The sequence below is a fragment of the Bos grunniens genome, chromosome X (genome assembly GCF_055505025.1).
Source record: "Bos grunniens cultivar Pamir isolate PY7600 chromosome X, Bosgru_T2T1.0, whole genome shotgun sequence".
NCBI lineage: Eukaryota > Metazoa > Chordata > Mammalia > Artiodactyla > Bovidae > Bos > Bos grunniens.
In genome coordinates, this window is record NC_141194.1 from 28,302,597 (window position 1) to 28,315,219 (window position 12,623).

The 12,623-nt window shown below is 52.2% G+C and overlaps 1 protein-coding gene across 1 annotated transcript; it reads left to right on the top strand.

Moving 5' to 3' along the window:
• Window positions 1–3,063: 3,063 nt before the first annotated feature.
• LOC147340047 (melanoma-associated antigen B1-like) lies at window positions 3,064–4,348 on the top strand. Its single transcript, XM_086388387.1, is given in 2 exon segments — window positions 3,064–3,963; window positions 3,966–4,348. Coding segments are annotated over 2 exon segments (1,218 nt in total). The 5' UTR covers window positions 3,064–3,108; the 3' UTR covers window positions 4,329–4,348.
• Window positions 4,349–12,623: the final 8,275 nt, after the last annotated feature.

The window sequence follows — 12,623 nt, forward strand, 5'->3', positions numbered from 1 at the left end:
GGTGGACGAACCTGAGCCCAAGCAGGACCTCAGATGACAATGCTGAGTGTTAGTGGGGACCCCTGGAGAGGGAGCCAAACAGCATTCTGTAAATTCTTAGCTCTGAGAGACCCAGAAGAGCTACTTCTGAGTGGTCCCCTCATTCCACCTGTGTGAACTCAGGGAGGGCAAGGCCTTCTCTAGCAGGATAGGGCCCCAGGTCTGAAGAGGGTGTCATCTTGACCATAACCGGACTTAAGGTGAGGACGATCAGAGATAATGAGAGGATCTCTCCCCAAAGAGGGAGGCTTACAGAGCGGTGCCCCTCATGACAAGCAGAGATTCTCAGAGCAGTGCCCTGATACCTTCCACTATGGACTTGGGTTGGAGAAGGAAATGGCAACCCACTCCAGTGTTCTTGCCTGGAGAATCCCAGGGATTGGGGAGCCTGGTGGGCTGCCATCTCTGGGGTCGCACGGAGTCGGACACGACGGAAGCGACATAGCAGCAGCAGTAGCAGAGACTTGGGAAGGCAAGGGCTTTGTTTGGGGGCTGTAGGACTTGTGTTCATAGATGGAGGCGTTTGGGGCTCTGATAAACTGCACACGGAGGACCCTGAGAGAGAATCCAGGGACGGATGAATATTGAGCCACCGGGGTTCCCGTAGCACGCCGCCCTTGCCGTTGACCCCGGGCGACGTCACGTAGGACCGTACGCAGCTCCTCTCCACTTCGCATCGAAGGCGATAAGCTCCACCGGTAGCCGCAGCGACCGTTTGCCAAGACTTAGGGTCCAGGACTTATCCGGAACCAAGGTGAGGACCTGAATGGAGCTGAAGGGACTTTCCCAACCCTCCCAGTAATGAAAGTGACCCATCCACATCCCACCCCTGTGATATGGCTCTTGTGGGCCCCTCAGAGCTATCGGCTGAATGTGGTCTAGAGTGTCTCAGGCTAAGGCATTGGTCTGTGGGGGTAGGCCCGGATTCTACCCCCGGAGGTGGTCTAGGACCTAGATAACGGCCCTGAGGGCTGAGGAGCAGAGTTCGACACTGCAAGGGGGCCCTACTGAGCGACTCCCCTATACTGGGCTCTAGGAGGCCTCGGGTAAGTTGGCCAACTGTGGTGCCCCCTGGTGTCCACTGGAGGTGGTTTTGGTGAAGTGACAGCCTTGCTCTAACAGAATAAACCCAGTTCAACAAAGGGAGCTAGTCCCCAACATGATTCATGGTTGTGACGCTGAGTAAGGATGGCGGCCACTTCCTTAAGAAACAGGAGCACATAAAGCGCCAGCCCTGTTTTCAGGCCTGGGAGAAACGGGCGTTTTGACATGACACTTCCCGGGACATCTCAGGGAACCGAGTGACCAGGTCAAAGGGGGCAGCCTCAGGTTGGCAAGGGAGGCCTTCAGATTTGGAGGGGTCATGGTGAGAACCTCGGGGGCTGTGGGGATGTTCCACACCACATCATTCGGAACAAATCCTCCCTGTCGTCATCCCTGGCAGACCTCAAGAATGCATGTCGGTCCCCACTTTGGGCTAGGGAGTGGTCAGCAGAGGGAGAACTCTTAGACCCTGTCATGAGTCAAATGTAGACCTTGGTTACTTCTATGTCCTGGCTATTGTAAATAGTGCAGCAGTGAACATTTGAGTACAAGTGTCTTCTTCCATTACCGTTTCCTCGGGGTATATGCCCCGTAGTGGGATTGTTGGCTCATGTAGTTTTATTCCTAGTTTTTTATGCAAAGTGAATTAGGTCAGAAAGAGCAAAGGCAATATCATATATTAATGCATTTATATGGAATCCAGAAAGATGGTACTGATGAACCTCTTTGCAGGACAGCCTGGAGATGCAGAAATAGAGAACACACTCGTGGACACAGTGGGGGAAAGAGAGGGAGGGACAGACTGAGAGAGTAACATTGAAAATGTACACATTACCGTATGTAAAATAAATAACCAGTGGGAATTAGTTTTATGACTCAGGGAGCTCAAAGCCAGTGCTCTGACAGCTTAAGAGGGGTGGGATAGGGTGGGAGGTGGGAGAGAGTTTCGAGAGGGAGGGGATATACAGTATACCTATGGCTGATTCATATTGATGTGGGGCAGAAGATAACACAATATTGTAAATATATTATCCTTCCATTAAAAATAAATAAATTTGTCTTAAAAAAGACATATAGAAGAAAAGAGGAGCAAAAAAAAAAAAATTTAACTTTGAATTGGGATCTTGGATGGGACCACAGGGACGTCAACCTGCCTGCAACAGCTTCCATTCTTAGGAGACGGTGTTTGGGAAGATGAGGTCATCTTCACTTCCTCCTGTGGGGACACAGGGTGATTGGCTTTTACTATCAGACAGGTATCAGTTCAGGAGAAAGAGGAGGTTCTCTGCCAGGAGCTCAGTTGAGGAATCTGAGTGAAGACGCAGAGCATGCATCCCAACCCTTGGATTTCAGCCCAGGAAATCTCAGGGATGGGCTGTGAGGTTGTACATCTGCTTCAGTGCTTTATACCAAGTCTAGGGGAGGGGAAATGTCTAGTCTGAAGGTGCAACCACCATTCAGCAAGTGGAGAATAGTGCCCAGCGTTTTAAGGAGCCAAGGTAAGGACCTTGAATGATGATCCCAGTGAACTCGGGATGGAAAAAACCCTACTGAGCTCTCAGCACTGGGTATCCCCTTGGAGGGAGGTGGACTGAGGCATCCCTTCACTTGCTTCTGGATCATGTGGAGGTCTGAAGTGTCTGCATCAGAGTAGCAGAGAGAAGGGTGCCCAGGCTCCACTAGGACTTGATGTGATAATACTGAAGATGAGCTGAGAAGACCCCACTGCCAGCCCCTGCTGTCACCTCAGTAAGTCCAAAGCAGGGCTGAGAGGACACAGAGGAAAAGTAAGCCTCTGTTCTTCCTCTGGGATTCTCAGGGAACAGGCTGACCCAGAAAACAGGAGCCTTATGGGTTCCTAGAGCAGTGTCCTCAAGGACACCTGCAGAGGCAGCCTTTGATTAAGCCAAGGTAGAATCTCCCTGTTTTAAGGTGCTCATATCACCTCATTCTCCATCCTCCAGGTGCCCCAATCTCCTGTCTATTGGCCCAGACCCCTGCCTGCAGTCCCTGACCACAGCCATCATGCCTCGTGGGCAGAAGAGTAAGCACTGTGCTCATGAGAAACGTCACCAGGACCGGGCTGAGACCCAGGGTCCTCATGATCATGCTACCACATCTGGGGAAGAAGAAACCACCTCCTCCTCCCCTCCTGATTCAGAGAGTGCTCCCTCAAGCTCCTCTGCTGCTGGCACCCTGAAGGGGCCTCAGGGAGCCCAAGGCACCACCAGTGCTGATGCAGGTGCTATACCCAAAAGATCTGGTGTCGGTGGCGCAGCACACTCGAGATCTGGTGTAGGTGCCAAGGGCCAAGTTCAGGAAGGTGAAAATTCCTCCCAGGCCTCAGCTGCTGCTGAGAGCTGTCACACAGATCTTCTGACCAGGGAGGCAGAGAGTATGGTGCTGTACATGGTATTTAAGTATATGATGAGGGAGTCAGAAATGCTGAAGGTTATCCACAGAAGTTACAGGGAGCAATTCCCTGAGATCCTCAGCAGGGACTCTGAGTGCATGGAGCTGGAGTTTGGCCTGGTGCTAAAGGAAGTCAGGCCCAACAGTCACTGCTATACCCTGGTGAGCAACCTAGATCTCAGCGACAGTGGGTCTATGAGAGGTGACTGGGGGCTGCCTAAGAATGGTCTTCTGATGCCTCTGCTGGGTGTCACCTACCTGAATGGTCATCGCGCCTCTGAGGAGGAGATCTGGAAGTTCCTGAATATGTTGAGCATCTATGATGGAAGAAGGCACTTCATCTTTGGAGATACCTGGAAGCTCATCACACAAGATCTGGTGCAGGAAGAGTACCTGGGGTACCGCCAGGTGCCCGGCAGCGATCCCCCTCGCTATGAGTTCCTGTGGGGTCCTAACACGCTCACACAAAAAACAGCAAGACAAAAGTCCTGCAGATTTTGACCAAGGTCAATGATTCAGCCCCAGACACCTTACAGCCACGTTATGAGGACTCTTGGAGAGAGGAGGTAGAGAGCTCCAGAGCCAGAGCTGCAGCCGGGACTGGCCCGTCTGCCTCAGCCAGCACTGGCCCTTCTGCTCGGCCAGTGCTGGCCTTTCTGCCTCGGCCAGACCTGACATTTCTGCTGCAGCTAGGGCTGACATGTCTGCCATGGCCCGGCCCGGCCCTCCTGCCTCGGACAGTGCTGACAATCCTTCCTCGGCCAGACATGGCACATTGGCCTCAGCCAGGGCTGACATATCTGCCAGGGCCAGTTCTGGCCGTTCTGCCTTAGCCAGTGCTGGCCCTTATGCCTTGGCCAGTGCTGGCCCTTATGCCTCAGCCAGTGCTGGCCCTTATGCCTCAGCCAGTGCTGGCCCTTCTGCATCGGTCAGTGCTGGCCCTTCTGCCTTGGCCAGACCTGGCATTTCTGGTGCAGCCAGGGCTGGCACTTCGGCCTTGGCCAGTGCTGACATGTCTGCCAGGGCCAGGCATGGCCCTTCTGCCTCAGCCAGTGCTGGCCCCTCTGCCACAGCCAGACATGGCACTTCTGCTGCAGCCAGGGCTGACCCTTCTGTCTCAGCCAGTGCCAGCCCTTCTGCCTCGGCCAGTGCTGACTCTTCAGCTTTGGCCAGTGCTGACCCTTCTGCCTTGGCCAGACCTGGCACATCTGTTGCAGACAGGGCTGGTACTTTGGCCTTGGCCAGTGCTGACATGTCTGCCAGGGCCAGGCCTGGCCCTTCTGCCCCAGCCAGTGCTGGCTCTTCAGCCTTGGCCAGTCTTGGCACTTCTCCTGCAGCCAGTGCTGACATGTCTGCCAGGGCCAGGCCTGGCCCTTCTGTCCCAGCCAGTGCTGGCTCTTCGGCCTTGGCCAGTCTTGGCACTTCTCCTGCAGCCAGTGCTGACATGTCTGCCAGGGCCAGGCCTGGCTCTTCTGCCTCAGCCAGTGCTGGCCCTTCTGCCTTGGCCAGTCCTGGCACTTCTCCTGCAGCCAGTGCTGACATGTCTGCCAGGGCCAGGCATGGCACTTCTGCCTGGGCCAGTGCTGGCCCTTCTACCTTGGCCAGACCTGGCACTTCTGCTGTGGACAGGGCTGGCCCTTCTGTCTCAGCCAGTGCTGACCCTTCTGCCTTGGCCAGAACTGGCACTTCTGCTCCGACGAGCGCTGACATATCTGCCAGGGCCAGGCCTGACCCTTCTGCCTCAGCCAGTGCTGGCCCTTCTGCCTTGGCCAGACCTGGCAGTTCTGCTGCAGCCAGGGCTGGCATTTCGGATTTGGCCAGTGCTGACCCTTCTGCCTTGGCCAGACCTGGCACTTCTGCTGCAGCCAGGGCTGGCACTTTGGCCTCATCCAGTGCTGGCCTTTCTGCCTTGGCCAGAACTGGCACTTCTGCTGCAGCCAGGGCTGGCACTTTGGCCTTGACCAGTGCTGACACGTCTGCCAGGGCCAGGCCTGGCCCTTCTGCCTCAGCCAGTGCTGGCCCTTCTGGCTTGGCCAGACCTGGCACTTCTGCTGCAGCCAGGGCTGGCATTTCAGCCTGAGCCAGGGCTGACATGTCTGCCAGGGCCAGGCCTGGCCCTTCTGCCTCGGCTAGTGCTGACCCTTCTGCCTAGGCCAGTGCTGGCCCTTCTGACTTGGCCAGACCTGGCACTTCTGCTGCAGCCAGGGCTGGCATTTCAGCCTGAGCCAGGGCTGACATGTCTGCCAGGGCCAGGCCTGGCCCTTCTGCCTCGGCTAGTGCTGACCCTTCTGCCTAGGCCAGTGCTGGCCCTTCTGACTTGGCCAGACCTGGCACTTCTGCTCCAGTCTGGGCTGACATGTCTGCCAGGGCCAGGCCTGGCCTTTATGCCACAGCCAGTACTGGCACTTCTCCTGCAGCCAGGGCTGGCACTTTGGCCTTGGCCAGTGCTGACATGTCTGCCAGGGCCAGGCCTGGCTCTTCTGCCTTGGCCAGATCTGGCACTTCTGCTGCAGCGAGGGCTGACATGTCTGCCGTATCCAGGCCTGGCCCTTCTGCCTCGGCCAGTGCTGACCCTTCTGCTTTGGCCAGTGCTGACATGTCTGCCAGGGCCAGGCCTGGCCCTTCTGCCTTGGCTAGATCTGGCACTTCTGCTGCACCCAGGGATGGCCCTTCTGCCTGGGCCAGTGCTGGCCCTTCTGCCTTGGCCAGACCTGGCACTTCTGCTGCAGCCAGGGCTGACATGTCTGCCAGGGCCAGGCCTGGCCCTTCTGCCTCAGCCAGTACTGGCACTTCTCCTGCAGCCAGGGCTGGCACTTTGGCCTTGGCCAGTGCTGACATGTCTGCCAGGGCCAGGCCTGGCCCTTCTGCCTCAGCCAGTGCTGGCCCTTCTGCCTTGGCCAGACCTGGCACTTCTGCTGCAGCCAGGGCTGACCTTTCTGTCTCAGCCAGTGCCAACCCTTCTGCCTCAGCCAGTGCTGGCCCTTCTGCTTTGGCCAATGCTGACCCTTCTGCCTTGGCCAGAACTGGCATTTGTGCTGCAGCCGGGGCTGGCCCTTCAGCCTCGGCCAGTGCTTGCCCCTCTGCCTTGGCCAGGCCTGGCACTTCTGCTCCAGCCAAGACTGGCACTTCGGCCTTGGCCTGTGCTGACCCCTCTGCCTTGGCCAGACTTGGCACTTCTACTGCAGCCAGGGCTGGTACTTGGGCCTCAACCAGTGCTGGCCCTTCTGCCTTGGCCAGTCCTGGCACTTCTGTTGCAGCGAGGGCTGGCACTTTTACCTTAGCCAATGCTGACATGTCTGCCAGGGCCAGGCCTGGCCCTTCTGCCTCAGCCAGCGCTGGCCCTTCTGCCTCAGCCAGTGCTGGCCCCTCTGCTTTGGCCAGGCCTGGCACTTCTGCTCCAGCCAGGACTGGCACTTCGGCCTCAGCCTGTGCTGACCCCTCTGCCTTGGCCAGACTTGGCACTTCTGCAGCCAGGGCTGGCCCTTCTGCCTCGGCCAGTGCTGACCCTTCTGCCTTGGCCACACCTGGCACTTCTGCTGCTGCCAAGGCTGGCAGTTTGGCCTCAGCCAGGGCTCACATGTCTGCCATGGCCAGGCGTGGCATTTCTGCCTCAGCCTAGCCTGGTCCTACTGCCTTGGCCAGTGCTAGCACTTCTGCCTCGTCCAGTGCCCACTCCAGGGCCACATCCAGCCGCTCATCTCGCCCCTGGTGTTGTCTGAAGCCCATTCTTCACTTTGTGGTTGGAAAAGCCTGTCAACCTGTGTTCCTAATATGCATCAATAACTTGTTGACTTCCCCCCGAATTTTCAATAATACTTTTCTCAATAGAAACTTTATTTAGTTTAATGATAGAAGTATATTATTTACCTGGGTACACATTGTTTGCTCTTTGTTAGATTTAGGAGTAAGAGTTTTGTTTTTTGAAATATATATTGGAAATCCTTAAATCACTTGTGATCCAGGATGAGAATTACATCACTTTAGGATAAGAATATGCTTAGAAATGTGAAAGACACCACACTAAGAGAGGCTCAGAACATTGATACATAAATAGAGATATAGGTGAAAGCTAGTCAGTTTTTGGTTTACTTTCCTCTCTGTTTAGTGTCCCTTTTTGTAAAGGTAAAAGTTATATATCTGAATCTGCTTATGTTTTTCAAGAATGTTTGAGAATAAAAATTATCACAAATGATTTATTTGTGGTTCTTCTTTTACACAAACATCAATTGAGCATCTGCTCTTAAGAAGTCTTCATGCTTATACTGGTGATATTTAGTCAAAAATGTCCCAGCCTCTTCCCATTCAATTATAGTCTCTCAGAGAAGCTGTCATTCTATGGAAGAGGCTGAGATGCTCTCTACCTCAAGAAGAAAAAGAAAAAAGGGTAAAGTGGGTTTGGAAACAGCATATTACTTTGTTTTCATTGCTAGGCAGAATTTTTGCTAGATTTAGGAGGTTGGGTATCCCCCCCCCTCCGCCCCTCAGTTAGAATGCTGCATAGTACCTGTTATCTCTTAGATGCAATTAAAAAAAAACAACAAAAACAAAAAACAAGCTGATGTAATCCCATCTGATTATCTGAGGTCAAGATAATCATAGTAATAACTGCCATTGCCCCTAATGTCTCAGTAGAGTCAAGCACCATGACAGATGCTTTCTGTAAATACATATATTCCACCAGTCCAATAGGACAGGGCCTATCAAACACAGTTCAAGATGGAGAGCCCGAGGCGCATAGAGACAGTGTTTGATTTTTGCTGAAATACTTCTGGGAGGTAAATGACAGAGCTGGGGCTAGACTCCTGCTCTATAAACTACTGTAGCACTCATACTATTTTCACCCCCACCCCAAGACATACCCTTGTCTTTTTTTAAAAAAAGTACTTTTAACCTTTGATATTTCGTTTCCTTTTTCTTATTGATTTGGCTGTACTGGCTCTTAGTTGTGGCACGGCATGTGGGGTCCACTTCCCTGACCAGGGATCGAACCTGGGCCCCCTGCATTGGGAGCTTGGAGTCCTAGCCCCTGGACCACCAGGAAAGTCCCCACCCTGTATCTTTTATTTCAGGGTTTTTCTCAGCACTTCAAAATTTGTTCTAGGTGATAAAAAGGAATGCCCTTGTGCTCAAGCTACTGGATCAGAATGTGTAGCCAGAGCAGTAAGAATACCAAATACATTTAACAAAAAATACATACCCCTTATTCATTATTCACAGATTAATGACACAGTATTTGGTGCCAGCATAAGCATGTATGTTGGCCATATTAGATAACCTCTGAAGACCAAGGGCTCTCCATATCATGCTTACAGTCTCTTGCCTGTAGAAAGTATACTGCTGTTATTGCTAAGTCACTTCAGTCATGTCCGACTCTGTGTGACCCCATAGACGGCAGCCCACCAGGCTCCCCCATCCCCGGGATTCTCCAGGCAAGAATACTGGAGTGGGTTGCCATTTCCCTCTCCAATGCATGAAAGTGAAAAGTGAAAGTGAAGTCGCTCAGTCGTGTCGGACCCTCAGGGACCCCATGGACTGCAGCCCACCAGGCTCCTCCGTCCATGGGATTTTCCAGGCAGGAGTACTGGAGTGGGGTGCCATTGCCTTCTCCAGGTAGAAAGTATATCTATCAGAAATAACATGAGAATCTTCACCTGTCTGATGAGGAGACAGATTAATGTACTTTTTTCCCTGATGGGTGACCACCTGTCCTGGGACTCCTGCCTTGGGCTATAGCTTCTCCATCTCCCATCACTCCTAGGACAGGGACCCATTCTCTGTAGCACTGCAGAGCAAACACGGCTCAAGAGTTTGCAGAGATGTATAATTTCCCCAGAAGTCTTTAATCCAAAACACAGCAAGCAAGATGGGGAGGAACCCATGGTGGAGGATTAAGGAGAGCAACACCCCAGAAAAGGAGGGAGTGGTCACTGGAACAGCATTCCCGACTGCTCTCAGACACAGAAGATCTCAGAACTGTTAGGCAAAGCATAGCCTCGCTTATTCTTCAGGCTTCTCAGAGACCTAAGAAACTTGGAGTTGGGGCAGAGTTCTGAGGTTGGATAGGAGTGATGATCAGTCTCTCAGAATTGATGGTGATTAACGTGAATGGGGGTGATAGAAAGACCCAGCCACAACGGTAGCAGCCTGTATAGACCTGTCCTCATTGGCAAGCCCATAAAGTCCAGAAAAATCCAGGCTGCTGTGGTTAATGCCTTTAGCTGAGGTCCCGGGAAGGTGGGGACATTGGGAATCAGCAGAGTCCTCAGCCTCAGTTCAGCAGACAATACAACCCCACTGCTACTGCTAAGTCACTTCAGTCGTGTCCGACTCTGTGCGACCCCATAGATGGCAGCCCACCAGGCCCCGTCGTCCCTGGGATTCTCCAGGCAAAAACACTGGAGTGGGTTGCCATTTCCTCCTCCAATGCATGAAAGTGAAAAGTGAAAGTGAAGTCGCTCAGTCGTGTCCAACTCTTAGCAACCCCATGGACTGCAGCCAACCAGGCTCCTCCGTCCATGGGATTTTCCAGGCAAGAGTACTGGAGTGGGGTGCCATAGAACCCCAGGAAGGGTGCAAATTGAAGACCCAGGGTGTGGATATGGAAGCCCCTCAATCCACAGCCGACAGGGCTACACTTAGTCCCTCCTGTCCAGTTAGCCCTGGGAGGCATAAGTGCTGGCCAGCTCAAGGGGCCCCTGACTTCTGCCTGGAGGGTGTCAAGGAGATGTGGACATTGATTTATAGGCTGGCTCTTCATCAGAGAGTGGAAATCCCAGGCATGACATTTGCACAGTCCTGTATGAGGAGTGTGTCAGCCAACTACGCCATTACAGATAAATTCTTAGAAAGTCCTACAAATGTAATGGGCCCTGGGAGGGAACAGGCAGGGCTTTCAGACTAGGTTTATTCCTTATTTTCTGAAGGTGAATGGCTTCAGTGCCTTAAAGTCCTTGGGCTAATGGAGGGAGCCTCTATCAGCTGAGGAAGGGTACCCCTTTCCTAACAGGAGTCAACTGATGATACTGACCGACAGCGAAGGATCTCTCCCAGAAAGAAGGGGGCTACAGAGGGCACTGTCCTTGTTGTCAGGCCTGAGACTGTGCCACTTAGGCCTGGTGACATGGTGAGTCCTACTCACTTCCTCCCAGAGGATCACATGGAGGTAAGGAACCTCATCCTGATCAAAGGGAGCAGCCGAAGCTCAGTAGAAGGATGATTTCCAGGTTGTGCCAGAAGTCAAGGTAAGGACACTGAAGACTAAAAAGAATACCTGCCTCAAAACAGTGGGGGCAGAACATATTCCTTCCACTCTTGTTAGCCTTGGAAGACCATGTGCTGAGTGGCCCATGAGGCAAATTGCACTTCTACCTTGAGAGTCTCAGGGAATTGTGGGCCTGATTGGAGAAGCGTTAAGGCAATTCAGGGAATATTTACAGGTTATTTCCAAGTCAAATTGAGGATGATAAAGAATGTGGGAACACACATACCAGGATGTCCACACACAATCCTCCCTACTGTCAGGCTACAAGGCCCCAGGCAGAGTTACCAGGCCAAGGGGCCCTTCAGTTCTGACCGAGGAGTAGCAGGAAAGTTAGGGGTTTGATCTGATGGTGGTGGTCCCATGTTAACAAGAGGGAAACTTGGGCTTGGCTGAGAGTCAAATTTGGGACCCTGAGGGGAACCATCTGTCGTCCTCAAGCAGCTTCCAGAGCTTTCATCGTTGTGAGACTATTGGCAGGCATGGCTAGTTAAGGCCACCCTTATTTCTTTCAGGCTCTCAGGGAGGTATCGGTCTTACTAAGAGGAGTTCAAGAAGGAGGGGATTCCCCAGGCCCCACCAGAATTCAAATTGTGGAGCCCGAGTGGAGACTACCCATCCTTGAATAGAGGGGACAAAAGAGAGTCATGCCCTACCCTGTGAAGTCAGTTCTAGTAGATTAGGGCATGGCTGTCAGCACTCTCCCTAACTTCTTTATATCACACCTTTTTGTTATTACTGAATTGCTAAGTCATGTCTGACACTTTTGTGACACCATGGACTGTAGCCCACAAGACCCCTCTGTCCATGAGATTTTCCAGGGAAGAATTCTGAAGTGGCTTGCCAGTTCCTCCCCCAGGGGACCTTCCCGACCCAGGAATCAAATCTATGTCTCCTGCTGTTCCTGTACCACAGGCGGATACTCTACCATTGAGCCACCAGGGCAGCCCTGTATCAGGCATAAGGAAGGTCAAATCTTTGTTGGAAAGTGCAGCCACCAGTCATGAAAAGGGAGGGATATGGTGCCTGCTAGGCACTGTGGCAGATACTTTATTTACAGTTAGCACCAAGGCCACCAGTCCTTCCAGACCGGGCTTAGCACACTCAATTCACAGTTACAAAGCTGAGGCACTCTCAGTTTAATAACGTGACAAACTCCCCATGGCTGGTAAGTGACAGTGATGGTCATAGGCCCTTGATTTGAGTTAGTCTAAAGCTCACCCTCTCCCTCCTGCAAGCCTGAGCTGACCTTATGCTCCTAATTCCCTTTTTATTCGCATTACTGTGAAATGTATCTGAAGCAATAAGAAGAGGGACTGTCATGTCCAACTCTTATATTGTAATACATAGCCAGAGCAATAAAAAAGCAATATATACGTGACATATGAAGAGAGGAAAAAAAGAGATATTATTCGCTGATCATCTATCCATACATATTAGGTCTCAGATAAGCTTAAAAGATCTGAAAGCTTTAAAGATTCAGATAAGCTCACAAGATCAGGATTCAAAAAAAAATCATCTCACAGCCATTTCTTTGTATAAAGACATATCTATTAGATCTAAAATATAAAGTTTATTAGAATAGAGGTTCCCTGAGAAGTCTAGCTGAAAGAGAGAAGGGACAGGTTACCACGTTTTGTTTCCCTCACAGGTGCCTATAGGAGGACACCGTGCACCTGGACCGAGGAATGCAACGCCCCAGAATATTAGGTGTAAGAGGCTTCAGGCAGAGCTCTCAAGCTGAACATCTCTTGCTCTGTTGTCACAGTACAGTTGTCAGGGTTTGAGACCTTAGGTCTAAGGAGGGCAATCTCAGGTCACAGAAGGAATTGTCAGATGTATATGTGAAGCCCCTTGAAAGGAAGTGAAA